Consider the following 27,223-nt stretch of genomic DNA (forward strand, 5'->3'; position numbering starts at 1 on the left):
AGTTTTTTCTTGGGGAGTGAATCTGGGGCTGGTGAAAAATATGTCACTTGTTTGCTGTTGTTAGCACAAAGTCGACGTTCTGTAAGTGTACAACATGCTGTTTCATACTGAGAGAAAGGTACTGCCGTGGGTGCATCTTCGATCATGATCCAATTGATACGGATCTATTGAAGGCTTGTGACGCTTACAATGGGAGTAGTTAGTCTGTAGTTGCCTAAAATTGTTAATTTTGTGCAACAAAAGATAGTGCTGTTCCACACAAGTTGCACTTTTTACAACAAACTTTTCGGGAAAGGACCCCTCATTATCGCCTTAAAGTTCTACCTATTCTCTACTCAAGATAACTTCATAATAATTATATATTTTTGTGGCTAAGAATTGAATATGAAAATTAGTATAACGTATAAAAGAAAATAACCAAATTGGTATGACAAAAGAACCTTCGAAACTCCTAGAAATGATAAGAAAGCCGAACTAAGTAAAAGGCCAACAAAACTAAAGTAAAATCTCAAGCATTTCTTCTTTACTTTCTGATTAGTAAGATTCGTTGACAACAGTGGGAAAATTGATCAAAACTGAACTGCAGTCAAAATTTCAATCATTGAGTGGTATATTTATAAACATCCCTTCTCTGTGTCCTTCAATCATTTGACTTAGTAGTTTCTTCTCTTCAAAGATGAAGCAGCTTGACCAGCAGCACTTACCAATTGGTTTACGCTTCCTGACAATCCTGAGGTGTCTACACTAGCAGCAGCAGTAGTGGCAGAAGATCCACCGTATTTGTCGATCAATGAGTTCAAAGCATCATTGTTACCTGAGGCAGCAGTAGTAGCAGTAGTACCAGTAGTACCAGTAGCAGCAGCAGCAGTGGTAGATGTAGCAGCTGGAGCAGCAGTAGTAGCAGCAATTGCAGAGTTAGCAGCAGCAGCAGTGCTAACAGGAGTAGTAGATCTAGCTGATACACTAGAGCTAGCATTGTCAATTTCTGATGCACTGACTGTTCCGGATGTCAAAGCGTTACCCAAAAAGGAAGCAATGGCAGAAGCCCAAGTACCAGCGTTAGCTGAGATGTAAGACAAAGCAGAGTCCCACAATCCTGATTGTTTAGCCCAGTCATAGACATCTTGAACAATGACCAAACCGTTTTGGAAAGCTGAGGTCAAGAAGCTGATGGAAGCTTGTGGATCAGCCAAGGCCTTGTTGACCAATGAGGAGACAATTCCTGAATCTGAGATTTCTTGAACAATGAATTGAATGATTGAGGACAAGTCTCTCTTGTCAATATATTCAGCGTTAAGGTCCAAAAGTTCTCTCTTGGCAGCAGTACCAGTTGAGGTTGAAGCAGCAGCGGTGGTGGTGCTTGATGATGAAGATCCACTCAACCATGAGGTGATCAAGTTGACGGCAGTACCAAAGATAGATTTGGCAACATCCAAGAAAGCGCTTCTCAAATCAGTATCGTTCAAGAAATCGTTGAAAATATCTCCCAATAAACCTGAGTTCCAGATAGCTGAAATCAAAGCTGGACCTTGGACAACTGCGGTTTGGATAGCAGATTGGACAATGTTGGAAAGTGAAGTTTTGATGGCATCATTAGTGGTTAATGTGTTCCAAACTTGACTAATAATACCCGAGTTACTCAAAGCGGAGATTAAGTTACCCAAAGCAGAGTCAGCTCTTTTGTCGTGCTCAATCAATGCATCACCTTCCAAGTATTCTCTTTTAGCGTTATGTTCTTTAATTTCTTTCAAGATGGCCAAAACATCGTTAACATCTTCTCTCTTGACCATGGATTGTTCAGCAACAATAGCTGGGGCAGCCGAAACAAAAGCAGATGAAGCCAAGACAGCGAGTAAGGTAGTTTGTGAGAATTTCATTTTTGTTAGTTATATGTAGCCGTTTGTAGTTTTGGAGATTTTTGCAATTGAAATCTATATTGGTAGCGAGCAATGAAAAACGAGGAATGAGATCTCGAAGTCTTTTCTCTTTGGAGGTGATGTTGATAAAAAAGAAAAAAGAAAAGAAATGAAAGGCTGACTTAAAAAACTCGAGAATCTCAATGGTATTTATAATTATTCGAAGTTTTACGAGAAATCTTTTGTTGAATGATTAAAACATAATTGGAACATAGAATGATAGTGTTGCGTTGTGTGTTAGCTTATGCATATCACGCCTTTAACTAAAGATGGAAGTAATAGTAAAAGGACATTTTTAGTGACACAAAACTGAACACGATAAAAAAATATTGTTCCATAATTACCACATTACCCGATTAGGAAATAATTTTTATTCTTCAGTATTACATACCATACAATGTAGGACAGGATTGTCGAGCTAAACAGAGTACAAAGGGGCTTAATTGCGATAATGGGGGACAACATTCAGTCCCCGATTTAACTTAGTTTATAATATTTTCTTGGTATGATCCACAAACCAACATTATAACTTAATCAAGTAATGAAGGATATTTGTGTCGGTTGGTGATTTTTCGACCCAGCTTGGAGCGCACAATTTATAGCTCGGCTGAAGTGTCTCTGTGTAAGTCTAATAAGGGTGTCATACGTTATAGGCCTGAGTCAAGTGATAATAAGGGTGGGAAAGGAAAAAGCGAGGTTCATTCTTATCCCTGTCAATTGAGAGTAAAAGCAATGAGTAGAAAAGGAGAGTATGCAATTAGAACTAGTGCTACTTGGGGAATGAGATAGTTTTTTTTCTCAAAGCCACTAGAGAAATGGCTGACTATGTTGTGGGATTAATTAAAGCCGTGATATGAGCCCTGTTCTTTTTATTAATTTACGGTTTCAAGCCTGTGGGGTGTAAATAATACCTAACACCTCTTTCAAAGGAATTAAGATTATCTAGTATATTACTTCTTCTGTATTAAGTTCCAGTTGGAGGAAAAGCACCCATCCTCATCCCTTTCGTTACTCGTTTCTTCGACAATCTTGGTTTATTGTCAGATATGGTGTGTGGATGTTGCATAATATCTCAAGATTTCACTCTATTACGGACCGTTTTTGTGTGATGTAATACGAGCTGAGTCAAAAGAGAATTTCACTTTTGCGAATAGGAGAAGCTGTCCTTAACCATTGGCATCATCCTCTCTCTAACCATTCTCAATTTGGATAAGTGGTAAGTTACATAACCAGCGGAGAACACACTGGCTCAAAATTCCATTCTTTACTCAAAGGGTGGTGCTTCCACACTTTTTAAACTTCTCCAAGACAAAAGCACATAATGGAAAACCCTATTTTACTGTTAAAGCTTAATATGCCAATATGTGATCCCCCATCTAACTCAATGAGGAATTTCTTAGTATTTTTTCAACCATTAATCAAGTGTTCCATTTTAATAAATCACCTATGCTACGTTGTAAGCTAGAAGTACCTTTATGTTCTCACAAGTGGGCTATTTCACATCTTACGCAGAATCTTGCAGGGCCTCGATTTCCTTGATTTTCAAACACGAGCCATAACAGATTCAGTCTTTTATCTTTTATCATTCATCTATGGTTCCAAATTTAAAACCTTGGGTTCGCAAAGTAAACAAAGGCAAATTGTACAAAACGTTTGACTGAATATTTTGTAAATAACACTACAAAGAACTAACTATTGTCCAAGGCACTAAATCAAAATGATAATTTCAATATTGCTACTCCTAAACTACAATGTGGTGTGGAATTCAACCTTTCCGGATGTTGAGGCTTAAAAGGAGAGCTCTCCCTAGTAAACGTCTCTTCAGAAAGCTTGAAAAACAATAAAAGGGTCGTTAAACGTTACCTTGGTTTTGATACCTGTCTTGCAACTCTATTACAATCCTTACAATTTCCCAATAAAAGAAAAAGGGCGCAAAAATAACAATAGAGAATTACACCATTTTTCAAAGTTTTTATTCTGGTAAGGTACACACCCTCCCTTTTATTTATTTTTGTGTAACAAGAAGAATTTCCGTATTGAGTAAACAGATTGCCAAACCCCCCCGAAAAAAATAAAAAAAGTAAAAAAAGTTTATTTATAGCAATTCTTTATTTTTTTGCACCCATTGCATTTGAGATTTTACATCTTTGAAATTAACATTCAAGCAGGAATTAAGCAAATCTATACCCCATGCATTAACTCCTAAAGGTCTTGAATATTTTGCCTAATTAGTCTACGTTTGAAGTACAGTTTACAATCTTTACTTAACGGTTATAATGAATCTACCCCGTTTGGCAATGTATTCTACTGTATGAGATGAATCTAAGAAACAATAACTGAATCGAGATTCACAGTGATTGCTTTGGGGTAAAATATGCCAAATTTGAATCTCGATGGCCCCACTTCTTGTGATATGTGACTATTGTGTTAAATTAAATTACCTTTCTTTTCTTACCTGCCAAAAGTTGTTTTATTGTTCATTTACGAAACTATTACGAGTAATGAGCGGGGTTGAACTAGAATTTCGTAGTACACGTATGCAAAGTCTACAACCACCACAGTATTGTGTAGATTTAATGTTTTAAAGAGCCATTAGGTTACTAATAATGGCAAGCCACATTTTTGCCAAAATGCCTTGGTTCTCGCTTCTTCATTCAATACGTTTGATTTTCAGGTTTAGTATCGTATATCTTTAACGTCTGAGCTAAAATTGGGGCGTTCTTATATGAAATTAAGCGAATTTGGGGATCGTGAAAAATGTGGACAGCAAAATGTCGAGAATTAAAGATTGCCGCCTTTTGTGGCAAAGAGAATAACTTTACTCATTCTGGCAACAAATGGAATTGTGATTCAAAAAGCGTCCCCACTTGGAAGTCAACCGAAAATCACAATGTTGTGAAACTGAGATAGAGCTTCTCTTGACTAGATTTTGTAGAACTTGGTCTGAAATGGCTTTTGTAGACCCCACAATTATCCCCTCTGAAATTGGATTGTTTGTAAATTTCAAATGACGGGATTTTAATAACGGAGAAAAGTAGTTTCTATTATTAATCAACAAGTTTTGATTTTGACCGTTTCTTTTTAGCGATGCAGTTAAACTTTAGGGAGTAATGTAGCTTGGAATTTCGGTGTTACACTTCCAGATCAGGTGACTTGAATTCAGAACCACAAACAGATAATTTTGTGCTAATCTACATAAGAACGTTGCTAAATAGAGAGATAGAGCACCACGCATAGGCTTGCTGGGTCGTATGAGATCTCGTGATAACTCTACTGTCTTTAAGTAAAGTCTGCTCATTTTAAGTTCTTTCAACTCATTTGCGAAAATTTATAACAAATTTTGCAACAATTGAGACATTAAATTTTGAATGTGTATTCTAAAGTACGGACGTTTCATAAAGGATCCGGTCACTACCGACATTCACCTCTTTGCCCTGTCGCACACTCTAATATCCTCATCCATCTTCTTTCCCAGTATCTCGTATGCCTCCAGCTCATCACTTCGTATTTTGTTTTAATAAAACGTTTTTTTGTCTGTTTCAAACCTGCATGTAACAATTACATGGCTGAGACAATGTTTATGTTTACGTTTATTTTTTTTGTTTGAAATTTGGACCACCAGGCGATGCTATTTCAGAAGGATTGGTGGTTGCACTTGCCTACCTAAAGAAAATACTCTTCACGAGCTTTACACATGACAACATATACCTTGGAATGAAGGTCTAGATTTGGTTGTAGATCGTAGACCCGCCTGAGTTTATATTTCGTAAACGATTTACTTTCTTCCCTCGGTCCATCTCTTCAGATCAAATTAGATATGCCACAAAAAGCGGAAAAAATTTTCCCAATTCTTGCCCGGTTTTGTACGGTGAGCCAACGAAGGATTAGGCGATGATAAGAAATTGATACTGTGTTAGTTATAGAATTGGAAAAATTATTTCAGTTTGTATACACTTCTCTTCTTGCACTGGTTTACTCATATCGTTTTAGTCTTCATTATGAGTACCGTTCAAGCATCAACCACAACTGGTCTGGACAACCATTCTAGCTCTGTCATCAATAGATCAGGCAATGTCGCCACTTTGAGCACAAATGTGCCAACTTCCAATTTAACTACTATAGACACCAACGGTAATGTATTTAAGGTACCTGACTACACAATCAAGGAAATCTTACAAGCTATTCCTAAACATTGTTATGAGAGGTCATTGATCAGGTCATTGGGATATGTTGCTAGAGACATTACCATGATGGTTTTAATTGGATACATTGGACACAGGTTCATACCTCAAATTGGCATCACTGGACATGAAACTGTGTCAACAGCTCTTAGAGGTGCTGCTTGGATGTTCCAATCCTACGCAATTGGATTATTTGGATTTGGATTGTGGATTTTAGCTCATGAATGTGGTCACGGTGCCTTTTCTGATTATCAAAAGGTTAACGACTTTATTGGATGGGTTCTCCACTCATACTTGATTGTTCCATACTTTTCATGGAAATATAGTCATGCAAAGCATCACAAAGCTACAGGTCACTTGACTAAGGATATGGTGTTTATACCATACACCAAAGAGGAGTACTTGAAGAAAAGCAATGCTGAAAAAGTTGAGGATTTGATGGAAGAGAGTCCAATTTGGACCTTTGCCGTATTGGTATTTCAACAATTGGGTGGGTTACAGTTGTATTTGGCTACTAATGCAACAGGACAAGAATACAAGGGTACTACGTGGTACGGTAGATCTCATTACTCCCCATCTTCTCCAGTGTTTGAGAAGCACCAGTACTGGAACATCATTTTGTCTGACATTGGTATAATTACCACTTTCACTGTCGTTTACCAATGGTATAAGACTTTTGGACTATTCAACATGATGATCAACTGGTTTGTTCCCTGGTTGTGGGTTAACCACTGGTTAGTGTTTGTTACTTTTTTGCAACATACGGACCCTACTATGCCCCACTACACTGCTAAAGAATGGACTTTTGCTCGTGGTGCTGCTGCTACAATTGACCGTAACTTTGGATTCATTGGTCAACACATTTTCCACGATATTATCGAAACTCACGTCTTGCACCATTACGTATCAAGAATTCCATTTTACAACGCAAGAGAAGCTACCGAAGCTATCAAAAAGGTCATGGGTGAACATTACAGATATGAGGGGGAGTCAATGTGGGTCAGTTTATGGAAGTGTCTCAGAAGCTGTCAATTTGTAGATGATGATAAGGAAGACGCAAAGGGAGTGATGATGTTTAGAAACGTCAATGGACTCGGTGTCAAACCAAAGAACTAAACTGTAAATAGCTTGTATATTGAGGTTTTATTTATAAAGCATAGTATTCTGTATGTGAATGGTAGTTGCCTCGGTATTTGCAACTGTGTAAATTTTCCAAAAAATTTTTCAGCCAATGATCTGATTGTTAAGGTAATATACAGACACCAAGTAATTGACATGACGAGTGTGCTACGCAATGTTTTAAGGAGTAGAAAGTTACAGAAGCTCCCGCTTGTGCACTTGGCTAAACCACAACAATTGCGCGTCTTATCAAGAGGTTTCCAAACATCACTACGTTCATTCGATGACTTGAAACAAAAACAACCAGAGACTTATGAAGAGGAAAAAGTTATCATTGATGAGATAGTCAAGAACCTTCCGGATGAAGATATCAAAGCGTCCAAAAGAATTAGAAACATTGGTATCTCAGCACATATAGATTCAGGTAAGACCACATTTACAGAACGTGTTTTATTCTACACTGGTAGAATCAAAGCTATTCATGAAGTTAGAGGTCGTGATTCAGTTGGAGCTAAGATGGACCATATGGATTTGGAAAGAGAAAAAGGTATTACTATTCAATCTGCAGCTACATATTGTTCATGGGATAAGGATGACAAATCATACCATTTCAATTTAATTGATACTCCCGGTCATATTGATTTCACAATTGAGGTTGAAAGGGCATTGCGTGTTTTGGATGGTGCCGTTTTAGTTGTTTGTGCCGTTGCTGGAGTTCAATCACAAACAGTCACAGTTGACAGACAAATGCGTCGTTACAATGTTCCTAGAGTTACATTTATCAATAAGATGGACCGTATGGGTGCTAACCCATGGAGGGCCATTGAACAAATCAATTTGAAATTGAAAATGCCTGCTGCTGCTATCCAAGTCCCAATTGGTGCTGAAGATGAATTGAAAGGTGTTGTAAATATTATTGATCGTGTTGCGTTGTATAACGAAGGCTCACAAGGTGAAATAATTAGAACTGCTGAGATCCCCGAAGATTTGAAAGAGTTGGTCGAGGAAAAAAGAGCACTTTTGATTGAAACATTGGCTGATGTTGACGAAGAAATGGCTGATATTTACTTGGAAGGTGAAGAACCAACTCCAGAACAAATCAAGGCTGCGATTAGACGTGCAACTATTGGAAGGAAATTTACTCCTGTACTTATGGGTTCGGCTTTGGCCAACAGAGGTATTCAACCAGTTTTGGATTCCGTTGTTGATTATTTGCCCCAACCAAATGAGATTTTAAATACTGGTTTGGAAATCCATAAGGATGGTAGTGAAACACCAATTAATTTGATTCCATCTAGTGCCGCTCCATTTGTAGGATTGGCATTCAAATTGGAAGAAGGTCCATACGGTCAATTAACATATATCAGGGTCTATCAAGGTAAGTTAAAGAAAGGTGCCTACATGACCCACATCAAAACAGGTAAGAAGGTCAAGGTTTCAAGATTAGTGAGAATGCACTCTAATGATATGGAGGATGTCGCTGAAGTTGGAAGTGGTGAGATTTGTGCTACATTTGGTATCGATTGTGCATCAGGTGACACTTTTATTGGCCAAGGTTCATCACAACAAATTGCCATGAGCTCAATGTTTGTTCCCGAAGCTGTCATTTCTTTAAGTATTGCACCTAAGTCAAAAGATAATGGTGCTTTCTCCAAAGCCATGAATAGATTCCAAAAAGAAGACCCGACATTCAAAGTCCACTACGATTCCGAATCTAAAGAGACAATCATTTCCGGAATGGGTGAATTGCATTTGGAAATTTACGTTGAAAGAATCAAAAGAGAATATGGAGTTGATTGTGTCACCGGTAAACCACAAGTTGCTTATAGAGAAGCCATAACAGCACCAGCCGCCTTTGATTTCACACACAAGAAACAATCTGGTGGTGCTGGTCAATATGGTAGAGTTGTTGGTGAGATGAAACCAATTGAAGGTGAAAACAAGTTTGAAACTCAAATTGTTGGAGGAAAGATTCCTGAAAAATTCTTGTTGGCATGTAACAAAGGTTTTGACGATTGTTTGGAAAAAGGACCATTGATTGGACATAAAGTCTTGGGTGTTGATATGCTTATTAATGATGGTCAAACACACGTGGTAGATTCTTCTGAATTGGCATTTAGAACTGCTACCCAAGGTGCTTTTAGACAAGCATTCCTCAATGCTTCACCAGTGATTTTGGAACCAATTATGAATGTTGAAATTACTGCACCAAACGAATTTCAAGGTTCTGTTGTTGGTTTGGTTAACAAGTTGGGTGGTATGATTAATGAAACTGTCAATGGGCAAGATGAGTTTACTGTCACTGCTGAGTGTTCATTGAACTCCATGTTTGGATTTTCAACAAGCTTGAGAGCATGTACTCAAGGTAAAGGAGAATTTTCATTAGAATTTCTCAAGTATGCTCAGGCCAGTCCACAATTACAAAAACAATTGATTAGTGATTATGAAAAGGCTCAAGGTAATAAAAAGTAAGGCTTATATTTAAAGTTATATATTCTTGTAAATAAATGATAGAGAACATACATAATGGTTCTACGACTCTTATCTTATACAAATTCGTAATTTTTTAATATTATATTTTATAGACTTATAAAATTGGAATGGTTAACAACTAAATGAAATGATGATGTAAGTGACATGATAATGGTGCTTTTGTTTTCAAACCCACAACAACTATAGCTTTGGAGCTTCAAACAAAATCGTCTTTCCCAGATGAAATATACTATTAAAAAAATTGACTATTACACAGTGTTATTCTTTGCTTCTTTACGTTAAACCCAAAAAGAATCAAATTTAAGCCTTAGCCAAAGCTTTCTTGGTGGCATATCTTCTTTGTTTCTTCAAAACCAAAACTTGGAATCTTTCGAAATCACTTAATTGACTTCTTCTTTCCTTGGTAGCCAATTTCTTAGCCCAAGCTGATGAAGCCCATTTGTTGTCGACTTCTGAAGCAGCCCATTTCTTTTGGACAGTGGCAGTTCTGGCACCTCTTGGCAAGTTTGGCAAGACAATTGGGGTCAAGGTAACTTTAGCTAATGAGATAGCTTGTCTTGGTACTTTTGGACCATCGATTAAAGCCTAAAGGATTAAAGTTAGTATAGAGTTTGTAAGATTGTAGGGGGAGTCACAGGTTAAAGGTTGTTAACATTTGATCAGTCGAAACTAGCGCCATCGCCAAAAGCAACATCAACAGTTGAGTCAGTGCTAAAGTAAGTACAATAGAACATCACATATCGCACTGATCTCCTGTATTCTCATGTTACGTCCCTTTTTGCTGCGATCCTGTCCTCAACTTCATTTTAAAACATACTCTTTTTTGATCAATAATTTCAACAATGGTGGCTAAGTCTTTGTTGTCGACTAAGACGATACGTCCAACTTCAACAAATCTCCAGTTGGCAGCTTTAACAGTTGATGACATCTTTGGTGGTATATGTTGTTGTTATTAAAAATGGGTTGGATGAGTGAAAACTTTGTCTCTGTATAGAGAGGATTGAAAATTAAATTTTTGTCTAAGCGTAGAATGGAATTGTTAGTGCTTGGTAGCTCTCTAGTGAACAATTCACACAAAGTAACTAAGTAGAATGATAGAGAGGAGAAAAAAATTAATTTGTGTGAGTTAGGAATACTTTATTATATGCACACTTAAGAGTTGGTCACATGCGTACGCTTAGAATTAGGTCAAAGCCCTAAAAACAAATACGAAAACAAAACATTGCCAATGGAAAGTTTGAAGAGTTACCTATGAGCTCGTTTCTTGTCCTTTATCTACTTGTTGATTCATTCAATCAATCAAAGGGCCATACCCGGTAAGCTACATCAGTCTATTTTTGACTAAGTAAAGATAGATTGATGTGTCATACAGGACACTAGTTGATTTTTATTCAAATTCAATTGTATGATGACCTATAATTTGCGTTCTAGAGTATTCACATCCGAAACACGCCTAGTTTCACTATGGAGTGAACACATCATGCGACAATTTTATTAACTGAGAATTGAATTTGTGAAAGATCGGTGTTGGTGATTGTAATACAGTGGTGTAGTAAAGTTATAAAAGATCGTAGGGCTTAGAGGGTTAAAGTTATAACTACATAACCTAGTAACATCTCTAAACTTTGTGTCATTCAAGAAGAGGGTGTCCCTAATGCATCCTTCGATTCCAAAAGATATTTACTCGGCAGCCTCTTGAGTAACGTACAACGCTATGTATCGAGTGTTGTTTTGCAACTTTCAAAAAAAAATTGGTTGGTGGTGAAGTCCGCGAAATTAGTCATTGGAGTCAAAACACATCACTACTGCATCACCAGACCCCAATTGGCTGTATGATCTATAGCCGAAGGTTACAAAATATAGCTAGAGTAATGTCGTCATCACCAAGCACTGCAGCAGCAGCAACAACGGCAACAGCCAAAAAACCATCAATACAACAACCAAAATGGTACGAGCCGAGTGATAAATCATCAGCTAAGCCAAAGTTGAAAATTTACAACTCTTTGACCCGTACTAAGAACGACTTTCATTCAATTAAACCAGGTCACATAACATGGTACAGCTGTGGACCAACTGTTTATGATCACTCCCATATGGGTCATGCTAGGAATTATGTGTCGACCGATATCTGTAGGAGGATCTTACAAGACTACTTTGGCTACAATGTCTTATTTATCCAAAACGTCACTGATATCGATGACAAAATTATCATAGCTGCTCGTCAACAGCATCTTTTCGAAGAAAAGATTGTCAGCCACTACAAGGATGTCAAAGAAGTGTTAGGCTTATCCAAAACCTCCTTACTGTATTACGTGGAAAAGAACTTGCCCGAGTTTACAGGTGACATAGAGAAGGACTTTGTCATATGGTCACAATCGATTCCAAATCTCGAAGAAATAAAGAAGGAGAAACCTAAATTACCAATGTATGTGAAAGCCGTGGTTAGAGCACTCAACGCCATCAACGACAAGAACATTTCGTACAACGACTTCTTAAACGAGATAAAGGATGTCGCTGTTGTATACTTGGATAAGGAACATGGGGCATCAGTCACTGAACCCAGCATTTTCAAAAAACTTCCATTATATTGGGAAAACAAATTTAACGAAGATATGTCAAAGCTCAGTGTCTTACCACCATCTGTAACTACAAGGGTATCCGAATATGTTCCCGATATCATTGACTATGTTGATAAGATTATATCCAATGGTTATGCCTATGCAACAGAAGACGGTTCTGTGTATTTTGATACTGTCAAGTATGAACATTCAAAACATGATTATGCCAAGTTGCAACCTTGGAACAAAGGTGATATGAGCTTGATAAATGATGGTGAAGGTTCATTGAGTTTGGGAAACTCGAAACGTAATCCTAGTGATTTTGCTTTATGGAAGGCATCAAAGCCAGGTGAACCCGCTTGGGATTCCAAATGGGGTAAGGGAAGACCTGGCTGGCATATTGAGTGCTCAGTAATGGCATCGGATATCACCGGTTCACAAATGGATATTCACAGTGGTGGTGTTGATTTGTGTTTTCCTCATCATGACAACGAGTTAGCGCAATCAGAAGCTTACTTTGACAACAACCAGTGGGTCAATTATTTCATGCACAATGGTCATTTACACATACAAGGCCAAAAAATGTCGAAATCATTAAAGAACTTTATTACTATAAATGACGCATTGAAAGACTTTAGCTCGAGACAATTGAGATTTGTATTTGCATTATGCCCTTGGAACAAGCCTTTGGACTTCAAGGACAGCTTAATCAGCGAGGTTATGTCGATTGAATCTACATTTAGTAAGTTTTTCACAAATGTTCGTGCTTTGAATAATGAGTATAAGCATAAAGTGGAAAAGGGAGAGTATGTGTCTAAACGTATTGGGGAAAACGAAAAGCAATTATATGCCGATTTGGACAAAGCTCAGGATGATGTTGACATTGCTTTCAACGATAATTTGTCAAGCGGAGACGCCATCAAGTGTTTGGTAGAGTTGGTGTCTAAAAGCAACAACTACATACAACCAGCAACCACAGGCAAGAGCGAACTTCGAATTGAAGTTCTATTACTGGTTACATCCTGGATTCTGAAAATTCTCAACATCTTAGGCTTTCAATCTAGACCTGACAAACTCGGCTGGGTCGATGAATCTTCTTCCTCAGAGGGTGTTGGATCTGCAGAAGATGTCGCAATGCCTTATGTGAAAGCATTGGCCCAATTTAGAGACCAAGTGAGAAATTTAGCCATCAAAAAAGCAGATTTGAAGGAGTTTTTATCAGCTTCTGATTCCATTAGATCAGATTTGATCAACCTTAACGTTTCTCTCGATGATAGACCTGATGGAAACGCTTTAGTCAAATTTCTCAATGAATCTGAAAAGCAACAGTTGCTCAGCCAACAAGAAGCCAAGGCTAAACAACTGGCGGAAAAAGAAGCTAAACGAAAAGAACAGGAGGCATTGAAAGCAAAAAAGGAGGCAGAGAAATTGGTCCAACTGAAGATTCCTCCTAGTGAATTGTTCAAAAATGATCCATCCTATAAGGAATTTGACGAAATGGGAATTCCAACGATTGATAATAAAGGGGAGGAAATCAGTAAGAGTATGAAAAAGAAGTTAATGAAGCAATATCAACAACAAGGGAGGCTTCATAATGAGTATTTGAAGTCAATTGGTGAATCATCGTAGTATAGTATTTATAATGACGAAAAGTACTTAGAAAATGTATGTTTTACGCGTCTTGTAAGATTTCACATTTTTCTTTTCTCAAATCGCGTAAACAAAAACTAAACAAATAAACAACCCACACATATCAGAGATCACATTTACAAAGTCAAGTATGGGAAGATTAATAGGATTGGAGCTCCACAACTTTAAATCATACCGTGGCAAGACCAACGTAGGCTTTGGATCGTCGAACTTTGTATCAATTATTGGCCCAAATGGTTCGGGAAAGTCAAATATGATGGATGCTATATCCTTCGTGTTAGGTTTGAACTCGTCACAACTTAGATCAAGGCAATTGAAAGATTTGATATATCGAGGAAGAAGGGATGCGTTAGGTGATTTGGATGACAGTACTCTTGATCTTGAGCAGGATCCTAGATCAGCATACGTCTTGGCTATTTACGAAAAGGATGATGGAGACATTTTGCGATTGAAAAGATCGATTTTGGCAAGTGGAAACACCGAATATCAAATCAATGATCAATCTGTAACTAGACTTAACTATGCAGCAGCATTGAAAAAAGAAAACATTCTTGTAAAGGCAAGAAACTTTCTCGTATTTCAAGGTGATGTTGAACAAATCGCATCACAAAATCCAAAGGCATTGTCTGCCATGATAGAACATATCAGTGGATCTAATGAATTCACAGAAGAATATGAGCGCTTAAAAGAAGAAAGAGATCAAGCGCACGAAGTTACCAACGAAGTTTTTTCAAGAAAGAGGACTCTTAACTCGGAGTCGAAGCAATACAAGGAGCAAGCTTCTGAGCAGCGCCAATTTGAGAAAAATCTTATCTTGAGAAATGATCTTGTGAAGAAGCTAAATTTGTATCAATTATACCATAATGAAAACAAGCACTATAAGTTGAAGGAAGAAATCAGGTCAAAAAATGCCCAATTGAAGGAGATGAAAAGTGAACTTTCAACAAAGGAAAAAACCTACAAAGCCTTGACTTCAGAGTACTCCAAAACAGCACTTGAATCGAAAAATCATGCCAAACAGATTGAACAGTCAAATCAGAAAGTAGAGACCACCAAGCGAGGTTTAATTCCCCTCGAATCAAACAAAGCATCCTTATCATCAAAGATTAAATCACAGGAGAACAAAGTGTCGGATTTGGAGGTTGATATCAAATCCCAAAAAGCGCAAGTTAAGAGTCTCGAAAAGCAACTTAGTGACAGCAAAAAGTTGTTCAAAGACTTCGAGGAACAAGTTAGGTCTTCGATAGCAGCATCATCGAATTTGAATATACGAGAAGAGGGACAACAAGAATACGAGAGACTTAGAGCTGAGTATCTAGCAGCAAGTGGATCCGAGCTAGAGGAACAGATATCGTTATTGATGAATGAAAAAGACTCGTTGACAATCAAAGAGAAAAGTATAACTAGTCAAAAATCTAATGCCAAGTCGAGAATACAAGACCTCCAATCGAGTCTCAATTTGGAATTGAAGTCAAAGTTGAATGACTTAGAAAATGAAATCACTCAAGTATTGAACAAGAGGAAAGAAAAGGATGAGGCAAGAGATAAACTCATAAAACAAAAGGATATATTCAATCAGGAAGAACTTCAACTCAATACTGAACTTAAGGGTGTTTTGCTCAAGTTGGAAGATTTGTCATCCCAACAACGTGAATCCAACAAGCAGAAGAAATTAAGAGAAAATTTATCTACTCTAAAAAGACAACTCCCAGCTGGATCTATCAAAGGTTTGGTACATGAATTAGTTCGACCAACGGAACAAAAATACGAGTCGGCTTTGCTGACAATTTTAGGAAAAAACTCAGATGCGATTGTAGTGGAAACTGCCTCAATAGCTTACAAGTGTATTGAGCTTTTGAAAGAAAGAAGGGCGGGAGTGGCTACGTTTATCCCATTAGATTCAGTTGAGTTTGATCCCGTCAACTTGAACTATTTGAGATCTATAAATGACGCCGTTGTACCGGGAATTGATATCGTGGAATATGAGAATAGATCGCTCGGACCTGCTATCGAATATATTGTCGGAAGCGCATTAGTTGCAGATGACATTAATGTGGCTAGATCCATAAGATGGAACTCGTCTAAGAAATTTGAAAACAAAATTGTGACATTGCAGGGCTCTGTTATTCATAAATCAGGCCAAATGACTGGTGGGCAACAAATTCGCAAGTCGTCTGCAAATATCAGTTGGAATAAACAAGACTGGACAAAGATGAATGAGAGAAAAGAGATCTTGTTGTCTAAAGTTGTGAAATTGCAGGAAGTTAGACCAAAAGAATTGGAAATTAACTTATTGGCAGAGGAAATAAGTCTGTTGAATGATAAATTACCAGTATTGAAGAATCAGAAAGCGTCATTGGATAGGGCGATTAATGATAAACTTAGTGAAATTGATTTCCTGAAGAAACAATGTGAGAAATTTGATGAGTCTTTGGCTAAAATGAGTAAAGACTTTGAGCGGATTGACAATGAGATTGCGAAGATAAAGATGGATATTAAAAAGAAAAAGTCCGGAATATACCAGAGCTTTTGCGAAAAGTGGAAAATAAAGGACGGTATTGAAAAATATGAGGAATTACACGGGACCGCCTTGAGAACAAGAGCAAAGGAACGATCATTATTTTTGAAGTCAATTTCAGTGTTGCAAAATAGATTGGACTTTGATACAAGCCGTTGTGAAGAGACCGAATCACGCAAGAATGTCATCAAGAATCAGATTGTGGATTTGAAAGAGGAATTGACCAACGTGCTCGATGAAAAGAATAGATTAGAAGACGAGCTTGATAATGCTCAAGCGGAGTATGAAATTTTGAAGAAAGAGCAAACCAAGATAGAGCAATTATTAGAGACGAAGTTGAGGTCATCTAAATTGGTTGAAAATGACATAGCTGAAAGGTCGGTGGAGATTACCAATCTTGCGAAAGAAATCATTGAAAAGGAAGAAACGTTACTAAAACTCGATTCCATCAGAGCCAATATCTTGAAGAATTGTAAAATACAGAATATTATCTTACCATTGGAGGCAGGCGACCTTGACCAAATTTCCATGGGTGAAGACTCGGATGAAACTTTGGGTGAAATTTACAAGATAGAGATCGATTACGAAATGCTCGACGAGAAATATAAGGAAACATTTAGTACCAAGTTGGAGGCTGAGCTTGAAGTGATGCTTCAAAATACCATTGAGAGTTTGGAAAAGTTGACCCCAAATGCCAAAGCATTGGAGAGATTCAAGGAAGTGGAAAACAAGTTGAGGGGTTACGATAAGGATTACACTGTTGCACGTCAAAAGGAAAGAAAAGCAGCTGATAAATTTAGAGAAATTAGTGAAAAAAGATACGACAGGTTCATGGAAGCATTTAATCACATTTCGGGCTGCATTGATGATACATATAAAGAATTGACTAAATCTAGTTTGTCTCCAATGGGAGGATCAGCATTTTTGATCCTTGAAGATGAAGACAGTCCTTACTTATCAGGGGTAAAGTACCACGCCATGCCTCCTATGAAACGCTTTCAGGATATGGAACTATTGTCTGGGGGGGAAAAGACGATGGCAGCATTAGCTTTGTTGTTTGCGCTCCATTCCTTCCAACCATCTCCATTCTTTGTTTTAGATGAAATCGATGCTGCTTTAGATAACAGCAATGTGGCAAGAATTGGTAATTACATCAAAAATCACGCTGGTCCAAACTTTCAATTCATTGTGATTTCGTTGAAGAATAACTTGTATGAAAAGTCCGATGCATTAGTGGGAATATACCGTGAGCAGAGAGAAAATAGCTCCAAAACGGTAACGCTCGACTTAAGTGAGTATCCAGATGAAGATATACCATTGCAAGGGAACACAGTTGTTGCAGCTTAGATAGTTGTGTATAGATTTAATTTGAATGAATAATGGGATAAATGTGACTGGTAGTGCCGCTCAATGCTGCAAAATGGCATCGCCCAGGAAAACACAAATCCGCATCTCTATGATATCATTCATGTTTGCAAGAATACGACCAACGCAACCACTACTATGGACTGTTCAAAGACTATACTCCGGTATCTCTTCCTCAAAGAAACAGGAGAAGGTATCTTCGTTGTTGAAATTTTTCAAGAAAACTAAACGAAGAAAAGATTTGGCAGATCCAACTCATCCCAGTAACGTGACATTTCTTGAAATTCGCCAGTTTCTCAAAGACTTTTCATGTCAAACGCATACTAATATCACAGATGCCGATATTCATAACCCATATGATATCGTGAAGGCCTTTTTACCATTTCAAAGACGACATAATGTCATCCCGAGTGTGAAAATAAGGGGTACCTCACATAATGGAGATGGGTTGGCAATTATACCCAAATCGATGTATGCATCTGAATATACTGACTCGGAGAATGTGCTTGGAAAATACACAGTATTGATGATTCCCAAAACTGCAGTGGGTGACAAAGTTAAAGTTTTGCTTAAGATGCATCACGAATTTTATGCAGAGGGAGAATTGATTGAGGTTTTGAACAAGGGACTGCGACAGAGTAAGAGAAATGAACAGATGATATTATGCAAGCATTTCCAAGAATGTAACGGTTGTCAGCTACAAATGCTATCGTACCCGGAGCAGTTGTTGTTTAAACAAAATGTCATCAAAAGGGCGTATCAGTTATTCTACCCAAACTTGAAAATCGATCGTGAGTTGGGGGTGGTTAATCCTTCACCCCTTCAATATTCCTATAGAACAAAACTTACACCCCATTTTGAAGTAAGAGATGGAAAGTGTACTAAGTTGGGATTTCAACATGTGAATAACAGAGGTAAAATAGATGTTGAAAATTGTCCCATTGCTACAGTTGAAATAAATGATAAGCTACACCAAGCAAGAACTAAATACTTACAAGGTCCACCAATGAAGCAATTGACATTGAGGCAAAGCATGCGTATTGACCACGATACTGGAGAATTCTACGAGACGGCACTTGAAGGACAATCGAAAGTTATAACAGAAAGGATTGAGGATTTCATTTACCAATTTGATTCAAACTGCTTTTTTCAGAATAACAATTCAGTATTGCCATCAGTTTTGGACTATATACGTTATCACATGAAGCAGTTAGAGACCCCAGTTGAGAACGTAGTTGATACTTACTGTGGGGTCGGTTTCTTTGGTATTGCGTTGTCAAATTTCCATGAAAAGTTGAATGTGTTTGGGATCGAAATCAGTGAATCAAGTATCAAATACGCAAACCACAACATGAAATTGAATGGTCTTTACCCAGAGAGGACAAAGTTTATTTTGGGAGACGCGTCCAACATATTTGGTAACGATGAGTTCAAAAACAGTGGTATCAAGGGCAAAGGAAGTGTGGTTATTGTTGACCCGTCTAGAAAAGGTTCCGACGAGCTATTTTTGAAACAACTCTTGCAATTCGAACCAGATATGATTGTCTATGTTAGTTGTAATGTATTCACACAAGCTAGGGATTTGGCCAATTTTGAAGAATTACAAGGTGAGAATCAAAAGTATAGAGTTGCAGATGTTGTCGGATTTGATTTCTTTCCACAAACTAAACATGTCGAGTCTGTTGCTATATTAAAAAGAAAATTATGTACATAGGTCTTTAATATTCGTCAGCATCTTTTAATAACTCATCAATGACATCAAACATTGCATCAACTCCCCAATCTACTCTCACCCTTTGTTTCTCCTTTGTGACGAGATCACTTGCTTTAACTTTTTCTTGTAAAAAGTATTGTAATCCACGAAGCAAAGTGATTTGATCTTTTGCTTTAATTATGCGCTGCACTAACAATCTATCATCAAATAGATCGTCAGTTTTGCTTGACTTGTCAATTATCATCCCTGCGCCTAGTTGATTCTTTCTTGATTTCTTTCCAATTTGGTCTAAGAAGGTAAAAAGCAATACTTCTAGGAATAGAGTAGCATCTGGCGATGATGTCAAAAAGTTGGCTGTTTTTAACGAATGCAAGGGTAATGAGTCCTCAGCCAAGAGGTATCCATAAAATCTTCCAAGATTCAAAATCTTTTTCAACTTTGTTTCCTCATCTCCATCATTGATTCCCAAAACATTAACCTCTTCATCGTCAACATCACCGTCATCTAACTCTTTAATTAAATCCCACAACATAAATTGAAATGTCTTCCTGAAAGAATGTGTATCACAAAGATTGTTTGCTAATACCGCATAGTACGGATTCCACGAAGGTTCAATAGTAGTACAATGGATCAATACTTTTGGTATTTCTCTTTCCTGAGCCCTCTTTAAAGACAACTTATCCAACTTTGTCCTAGCATCGACAAAATCAGTAGCTGACATGATTGAAATAAATACAGCTCTACGAATATCAGTGTTCATCCTTTGTGCTTTTGCCAATTCCAACCAGTTTGGTTCAGCTGCATCGAGAACATCATTGACCTCGAATTCATTGACATCGGCACCTGGCTTGTCGATGACCTCGTTCCCTTTCCATGCAGATCCAACCAACCACCATTTCCCTCTTGTGTCAACATTATGTATATCGTCCAAGGACACTTGAATTGGATCACCTCCTTTGTTGTTGTTTATACCACTCAAAAACTTTTTGAGTCTGATGGACAATTGATGGTTTCCCTCATTTAGCACCTTCATTTTGTTGTTTTTCAAAGTTGAAATTGTATCAATCAAGAATTGAATTCTTGAAGTTTTAAGGTCCGCCAGCAAATTAGCATATTTTTCATTCAACAAAATTATAATGTTCTTCAAAGATGAAGGGTCATCTGTACGCATTTGGTTCCCAGAACTTCTAATCAATCGTAACAATAAGTCTGCATTGTTTTCGTTAAGGTTTATAATGAGCTCTCTAACTATATCATATAGGACCTTGGAAGACAATAAATGAAATAAATACACCGATGATAACAATGTTATCAAATTTGAAGCTTCTGTCTTCTTATTGCTCTCCTTACTAAACTGTTCAAATTTCTCAATCAACGTTTGAATAAAGTGGGCTCCAAATTCAACACCTTGTAGTCTGTAGATTGCAGCAACGAGACAAGCATGGAGGTAAACAAAAGTGTCCAACAATCGACCTTGCTGAATCACTCCACCAAGAACGATATTTGTTAACTGTTCGTTCATCACCTGTCTTGGATGGGACATGTATAGATTTTGAATTTCATTCACAATTGAGGAGATGTTGGCTTCCGAAAGCTTATTCATGGGACCCATAATTGCCTTTCGTAAGTTCAAAATTTCCTTAGATTCTTCACTTTGTGCTTCCAATGCCATTTTGCGACGCAATGCAGGAGGAATGTACCTTTGCTCAGATATAGAGGCGTCATTTTTGTCTCCTTTGTCGGTACTAGGGGCAACATAAGGATTCTCCCTCACTCTCTCCTCTCCAGAAGAGGAATAGTCCAGATCTTCATCTTCAATTTCTTCCTCCAGACCTTCGCTAGCCACTTCAACTTCCTCTTCATTGATGAAGTCCAACCCATCTAATAAGTGGTTCAAGTCATCGTCGTCAGCGTCTGGCAAGTTATCAGTTTTCTTGATTCCCAATTTTTTGGCATAATATTCGAGGTCATCATCATCTTGTTGAGATGCTTTGGAACTTGGAGGAAGTGCATACTTGGTGCTTTGTTTGACTTTAAGTTTACCTACTTCAGAGCTTTCACGCTCATCGGAGGACGAGACGTCGTCTTCTGGTGCACTTAGGTCGTCTGAGAAATCCAAATCCAACCCATCCAAGAGACCCCCGATAATATCATCATCATCAGTTTTGCTCAATTTCGATTTTTTGCCATCTTTCAACCCAAGCTTTTTGGCGTAATATTCAATCTCCTCATTATCTTTTTGAGTGATAGCATTATCGGGGATGATATGCCTATCCTGGTTTTTCTTGGTTTCCTTTGTTTCATTGTCCGATTCGTCATCTGATACGTCATCAAACCCACCAAACTCGGATTTGTAGTCTGAGGAGTACAGATCGCTTTCACCAAATGAATCATCTTCCAAATCGTCTTCTTTTACGATCCTCACATCTCCATTACTCTTTGTTGAACCACTATATTTCTTTTCCTTTAATAGTCGTAAAGCTTCCATGGGGTCTTCCTCAACCTCGCTATAGCCATCACCCAGTAGGTCATCATCTTCGAGATCATCTTCCTTGACAATTCGTATTTCACTCTGATTGTTTGAGCTCTTCTTTTTCTTTTCTTTCAAGCGACGCAATGCTTCCAATGGATCAGTATTATGATCCTCTTCTTCACTATACTCAGCATCCTCCAAATCCTCCAGACCAGAGAAGTCCGACGTTGAGTGATCCTTCAAGTCATCTTCTCCAATAACTCTCAATTTTGTCGAGGCTTTGTTGTTCTTTTGTTCCTTCAATTTTTTTAGCTTTTCCATAACATCCTCCAGCTCACCACTGACTCGTTTACTTCCATTAGTTTTGAAAGGTTTACCCTTTTGCTCTTTAACTTTTGAAGTTTTGGAAATTGGAGTAGTTGCGTTCACATTCGGTCTTTGTTTCTGCTTCTTCAAAGTACGCTCCTGTTTTCTTTTCTCTTTTCTAGATAGTACCTTATTTGACTTTCTCTTTTTGGAACCGGTTGAGTCTGGAGTACCATATCGAGCATCACCAGAATCATACTCCCCTCTGGCTTGTTTGTCATTTATTTGCTCTAGAATTTGAGAAGGTAGTTGAATGGTTCTTGAAACATCTCCATTTCTCGGTCTGGCCATCTCTTAATGTATGTGTAGCTATTTATCGTGGAGCAGTAACAGAGTATATTTCTCCAGATGATCATCACCTGCAAAAAAATTGTATGCTCATTTGACTTGGTAGCGTATACTCTTTTGATTGTGATTTTTCTTTCTCCAAAGTTTTATCACAAGTTACGCACCTTCAAAGACACAGCAACAGTGTATTATGTTTAACCTAAAGTTTGATCTAAGTAAGCTCAAGATTAACGTTAAGCTTGTTAGTGACTTACTATTGCTAACTGGAGCTAGTTTATCCGTCTATTACTTGCTAAACGCTATAATAAATGAGTATCTTGACAAGAGTATCAAGAACAAAGAATCCGACAAGAAAGGCAAGGGGATTTTAAAGAAGATACAAAACACCAATCCACATCTAAAGAATATTTCGCTCAACCAATATGAAAAGACGTTGTTGAGCTCACTCGTAACACCAGAGGAGATTTCAGTTTCTTTTGGAGATATCGGTGGGTTACAGGAAACCATTGACGAACTAAGAGAAGCAGTGATGTTACCATTGACCGATCCAGAGTTATTTGCAGTCCATCTGAATTTGATAAAGTCACCTAAAGGTGTACTCTTTTATGGCCCACCAGGTTGTGGGAAGACGATGCTTGCTAAGGCAATTGCAAAGGAAAGTGGCGCATTCTTTTTGTCAATTAGAATGTCAACTGTTATGGATAAGTGGTATGGAGAATCAAATAAAATTGTCGACGCCATCTTTTCATTGGCAAATAAGTTACAACCATGTATTATTTTCATTGATGAAATAGATTCATTTTTAAGAGATAGATCGTCAAGTGATCACGAAGTTAGTGCAATGTTGAAAGCTGAATTTATGACCTTATGGGATGGTTTGAAATCTAATGGACAAATAATGGTTTTAGGAGCAACTAATAGAAAAACAGATATTGATGAAGCCTTCTTAAGAAGAATGCCAAAGACGTTTGCAATTGGTAAACCTGACACTTCACAAAGAAGATCAATTTTAACAAAGATATTAAAAGATGCTAAAGTTGATAAGCAAGAATTTGATTTGGAACTGATAGTAGAAAGAACTAGAGGGTATAGTGGGTCTGATTTGAGGGAATTATGCAGAGAAGCTGCATTGTTACCGGTTAGGGAATACATTAAAGAAAATTACAATTACAAGAGTGGAAAATTGAGTCGAGATGAAAATGACGATTTACCTGTTAGGGCGTTGAAAACGTCTGATTTTTATAGAATTATATCCACACCAGCCACTGGGACCATACCAAGTTTGGCACTTGATTAGAGCATATCTATAGTGAATACAAGGTGCTTGATATTACGTGTCTCTACCAAAAATGATTGTGTGCGAAGTATCCTGAAGCATCAAACGTTGTATACAATTGAAAAAAATTTTATCGCTAAATATCACTCTCTTTCTCTTAACAGTATACCACAATTTAAATCAACATTTTTCCATAGATCTGTATAGGTCAATACATATTCAATTGGGAAATCATTTGAGATCTTTTCTGATTCTGTTTTTGTCTTTGTCGGCCTCTTCGAAGACCCTTGTATCATAGTGGTACACGGGTTCAAAGCGAGGCCAAAATTAGAATTCAAACTAACATCCTATTCCTTATAGAGTATTACATTATAGGAGTGGAATTCATCCATTATATTTTTAAAACAGTTTGAGACATTTCTTTCTGGGGAGGCACTTGTAGCATATTGGATTGTGTTATTTGATGATCAGTAAATTACTGCGCTCTTAAACCAATTAGTAAAGTTGTATTATTCTAATTTTCTACTCTATGAATCTAACTAATCGATAAAGCATCTCAAGTTCATTGTGGCTGATGATCCACATGCTGTCGACATTTGCAGCTAACGTAATTGGTAGCGTCTACAATCAAGGTCATTAATTCGTCCGAGTTTATCCCTTTAGCAATTTATTGCAAATCATCAACCACCGACCACCAGACTTAAAGAAACACTCAATTGATCTTACAATTTAGTACCATGTCCACATTAGCAAGACTTCGGCCATTGTGGACCTTGAATATCAGACGTGTGCCACTGGTGTGGCAGGCCTGTAGACACTATGCTACTGACATAGAAGATTTGAAAAAGCAATCAGATTCCACAGAAGTCGACAATTCCGTTTCAGCAACTGGTGTCATTGATAAAAGGGGTAATGAAGTATTGCTATATTATTCGTTCGCCACGTCTCGGAACTTTATCAAGTCGTATTTATCACGACTTGCATTGTTTGCCCCAAGATATTCGGATGATCAAGTGAAGAAAAAGGTTGAGCAGTTGTCATCTCCCTTGCCTCAAGGATCAACATTGACTGAAGTTGTGGCATTGGCCAGAGACTCAGGTGCATTTGTCAAGTACCAATTCCCTCAAGATGAAACAGCAAGACAATTTATTGATCAAATTAGAAACAACGTTGCCAAGAATGAGAAACAGCAAGAAAATGCAATTACTCGAGTATTTGACTATTTGACTGATAGAGCTCCCAAAGTATACAGTGTTAAAGGTGTTCCATGGATAGAAGATTTAAAAAGATTTCCTAGTCCTAAATTAGCAATCAAGTTTGAAGGTGATCCATTGACAGAGGAAGAGTTATATGTGTTGTTTAGAAGGTATGGTTTGATTGATGATATTAAAGCTGATCCAGCTGACTCATCAGTTTTATTCCACAATATTCGAGCAGCAACTTGTGCCAAACATTGTATTACTGGAATGCTGTTGAACAATGGTAAAACAACGATTCATATTCAGTTCTCTCCAATAAAGAGGAAGAATTACTTGATGGATTTCATCTCCAACCATACCAAGATTTCTATCCCAATTCTTTTGGCTCTCCTCGCAGGACTCGCGGTTATGGTGTTTGATCCAATAAGAGAATGGTTTATTGAGTACAAGATTACTCATAGCAGACACTCGTTTGATCATTTTAAGCAAAACAAGATTTTCCAATTACTTTATATCCCATACAAGACTCTTGTCAATTTGGTGTCCAACAGTTATGATTACATTGACACACAGCTTCATGAAGTTGTTGGAACTAAAGATGACGATACACTGGACAGCCAATCCATGGATGAGATAAAAAAGGAGAGTAATATGTTTTGGAAAGAAAGATTTGAAAAGTCCAAACAATTGAAATTGTGGATATTGGAGAATTTGAACAGTTTTATCATTGTTAAGGGACCACAAGGTTCAGGTAAGGAGGAATTTGTTTTGGATCATACATTGGCTCCTGATGATCGATTGAATAATAAGATCTTGGTGATTGAATGTGATAAATTGAGTAAGGCAAGATCAGAGAATAGTTTGATTGGAAGTACTGCTTCTCAATTGGGATATTTCCCTGTTTTCACATGGACAAATTCAATTTCCCAATTTGTCGATTTGGCAGTGCAAGGGTTGACGGGACAGAAATCGGGTTTGAGTGAGAGTAAGGAGACCCAGATTAAGAATATGTTTTCATTGGCTACTCAATCAATCAGACATATATGTGAAACTGATTACCAGAAATATGTTAAAAGTGTTGAAAGAAGGAATAAGAAGTTGAAAGATGATGAAAAGATTGAGCTTTTGAGACAAGAGGATTTCTTATCACAACATCCAGAGTCAAAACCAATTATTGTGGTTAATAAATTTTCCAGAAGAGCCGATGTTCATCTGAATGACTTCATATATCCATTGATTGCTGAATGGGCATCAGGATTAATACAAAATAATATTGCTCATGTTATCTTCCTTACGGCTGATGTTGGCTCGTTACACCATTTGAATGAAGCTTTACCTAACCAAGTGTTTAAAGATATTTCATTAAGTGATGCATCAATGACGAGTTCGAAACAATATGTGTGTGATGTACTCAATGTCAAAGATAATTCTGCATTGAGCAGTTGTTTAGAACCATTAGGTGGAAGAATGTTAGACTTACAAGCATTTATACGTCGTGTTAAATCAGGCGAGGATCCCGAAAATGCAGTGACGGAAATGATTACTCAAGCTGCTGAGTTAATCACGACATTCTTTTTAAGTAGTCAAAAAGTGGATAATGGTGATAATAATTGGAATTCAGCTCAAGTTTGGCTTATTATGAAATTATTGCTGAAAAAGGAAGCTGTTACTTACAATGATTTGATTAAACTGCCATTATTTAAATCATCAAAGGAAACAATGGATACATTGACAACATTGGAAAAATTTGATTTGATTTCATTGAAAAGAGATAAGGGAGTATTGAATAAGATTACCACCGGTAGACCATTGTTTAAAGCTGCTTTTGAAAATATAATTGGAGATTTAAGAATTTGGAAATTATATGAAACTGATTATTTAACCAATTTGATTAATTTAGAAGTGACCAAAATTCAAAAATTGGAGACTGAATTGAGTGGAATTTATAAGATTAATAATAAACTAGATGGTCGTATTGATTATTTGTCTAAAAAGATTGAAGCTTCAAATAAAAAGATTGTTGATTATGAAAAGGAAATTGCTGATATTGCATCTTATCAAGGTGATGCTAAATCTCGATCATTTTTGGGAATATTTTAACAGGGAT

At 37.4% G+C, this 27,223-nt stretch overlaps 10 protein-coding genes across 10 annotated transcripts; 7 read left to right on the forward strand and 3 right to left on the reverse strand. All coding sequences in view use genetic code 12, as the record gives it.

Moving 5' to 3' along the window:
- Nucleotides 1-653: 653 nt before the first annotated feature.
- On the reverse strand, nt 654-1,877 carry CORT_0A01900 (Op4 protein; the record flags this gene model as incomplete). The annotated part of the gene is made up of 1 exon (XM_003865973.1): nt 654-1,877. The coding sequence occupies one exon, from the start codon at nt 1,875-1,877 to the stop codon at nt 654-656; it is 1,224 nt and encodes a 407-aa protein (XP_003866021.1).
- Nucleotides 1,878-5,914: 4,037 nt separating this feature from the next.
- Nucleotides 5,915-7,213, forward strand: CORT_0A01910 (Fad3 omega-3 fatty acid desaturase; the record flags this gene model as incomplete). The annotated part of the gene is made up of 1 exon (XM_003865974.1): nt 5,915-7,213. One exon carries the CDS (start codon nt 5,915-5,917, stop codon nt 7,211-7,213), a length of 1,299 nt encoding a protein of 432 aa, XP_003866022.1.
- Nucleotides 7,214-7,372: 159 nt separating this feature from the next.
- CORT_0A01920 (Mef1 protein) lies at nt 7,373-9,688 on the forward strand (the record flags this gene model as incomplete). The annotated part of the gene is made up of 1 exon (XM_003865975.1): nt 7,373-9,688. The coding sequence occupies one exon, from the start codon at nt 7,373-7,375 to the stop codon at nt 9,686-9,688; it is 2,316 nt and encodes a 771-aa protein (XP_003866023.1).
- A 321-nt stretch (nt 9,689-10,009) lies between these two features.
- CORT_0A01930 (Rpl14 ribosomal protein L14) lies at nt 10,010-10,637 on the reverse strand (the record flags this gene model as incomplete). The annotated part of the gene is made up of 2 exons (XM_003865976.1): nt 10,010-10,294; nt 10,527-10,637. The coding sequence occupies 2 exons, from the start codon at nt 10,635-10,637 to the stop codon at nt 10,010-10,012; spliced, it is 396 nt and encodes a 131-aa protein (XP_003866024.1).
- Nucleotides 10,638-11,541: 904 nt separating this feature from the next.
- CORT_0A01940 (tRNA-Cys synthetase) lies at nt 11,542-13,896 on the forward strand (the record flags this gene model as incomplete). The annotated part of the gene is made up of 1 exon (XM_003865977.1): nt 11,542-13,896. One exon carries the CDS (start codon nt 11,542-11,544, stop codon nt 13,894-13,896), a length of 2,355 nt encoding a protein of 784 aa, XP_003866025.1.
- A 151-nt stretch (nt 13,897-14,047) lies between these two features.
- CORT_0A01950 (Smc1 protein) lies at nt 14,048-17,782 on the forward strand (the record flags this gene model as incomplete). The annotated part of the gene is made up of 1 exon (XM_003865978.1): nt 14,048-17,782. The coding sequence occupies one exon, from the start codon at nt 14,048-14,050 to the stop codon at nt 17,780-17,782; it is 3,735 nt and encodes a 1,244-aa protein (XP_003866026.1).
- Nucleotides 17,783-17,807: 25 nt separating this feature from the next.
- CORT_0A01960 (hypothetical protein) lies at nt 17,808-19,514 on the forward strand (the record flags this gene model as incomplete). Its single annotated transcript, XM_003865979.1, has 1 exon — nt 17,808-19,514. The coding sequence occupies one exon, from the start codon at nt 17,808-17,810 to the stop codon at nt 19,512-19,514; it is 1,707 nt and encodes a 568-aa protein (XP_003866027.1).
- Nucleotides 19,515-19,518: 4 nt separating this feature from the next.
- CORT_0A01970 (Sgd1 protein) lies at nt 19,519-22,644 on the reverse strand (the record flags this gene model as incomplete). The annotated part of the gene is made up of 1 exon (XM_003865980.1): nt 19,519-22,644. One exon carries the CDS (start codon nt 22,642-22,644, stop codon nt 19,519-19,521), a length of 3,126 nt encoding a protein of 1,041 aa, XP_003866028.1.
- A 187-nt stretch (nt 22,645-22,831) lies between these two features.
- On the forward strand, nt 22,832-23,938 carry CORT_0A01980 (Msp1 protein; the record flags this gene model as incomplete). The annotated part of the gene is made up of 1 exon (XM_003865981.1): nt 22,832-23,938. One exon carries the CDS (start codon nt 22,832-22,834, stop codon nt 23,936-23,938), a length of 1,107 nt encoding a protein of 368 aa, XP_003866029.1.
- A 716-nt stretch (nt 23,939-24,654) lies between these two features.
- Nucleotides 24,655-27,216, forward strand: CORT_0A01990 (Prp13 protein; the record flags this gene model as incomplete). Its single annotated transcript, XM_003865982.1, has 1 exon — nt 24,655-27,216. The coding sequence occupies one exon, from the start codon at nt 24,655-24,657 to the stop codon at nt 27,214-27,216; it is 2,562 nt and encodes an 853-aa protein (XP_003866030.1).
- Between the last annotated feature and the right edge of the window lie 7 nt (nt 27,217-27,223).

This window comes from Candida orthopsilosis, assembly GCF_000315875.1.
Source record: "Candida orthopsilosis Co 90-125, chromosome 1 draft sequence".
Classification (NCBI taxonomy): domain Eukaryota; kingdom Fungi; phylum Ascomycota; class Pichiomycetes; order Serinales; family Debaryomycetaceae; genus Lodderomyces; species Lodderomyces orthopsilosis.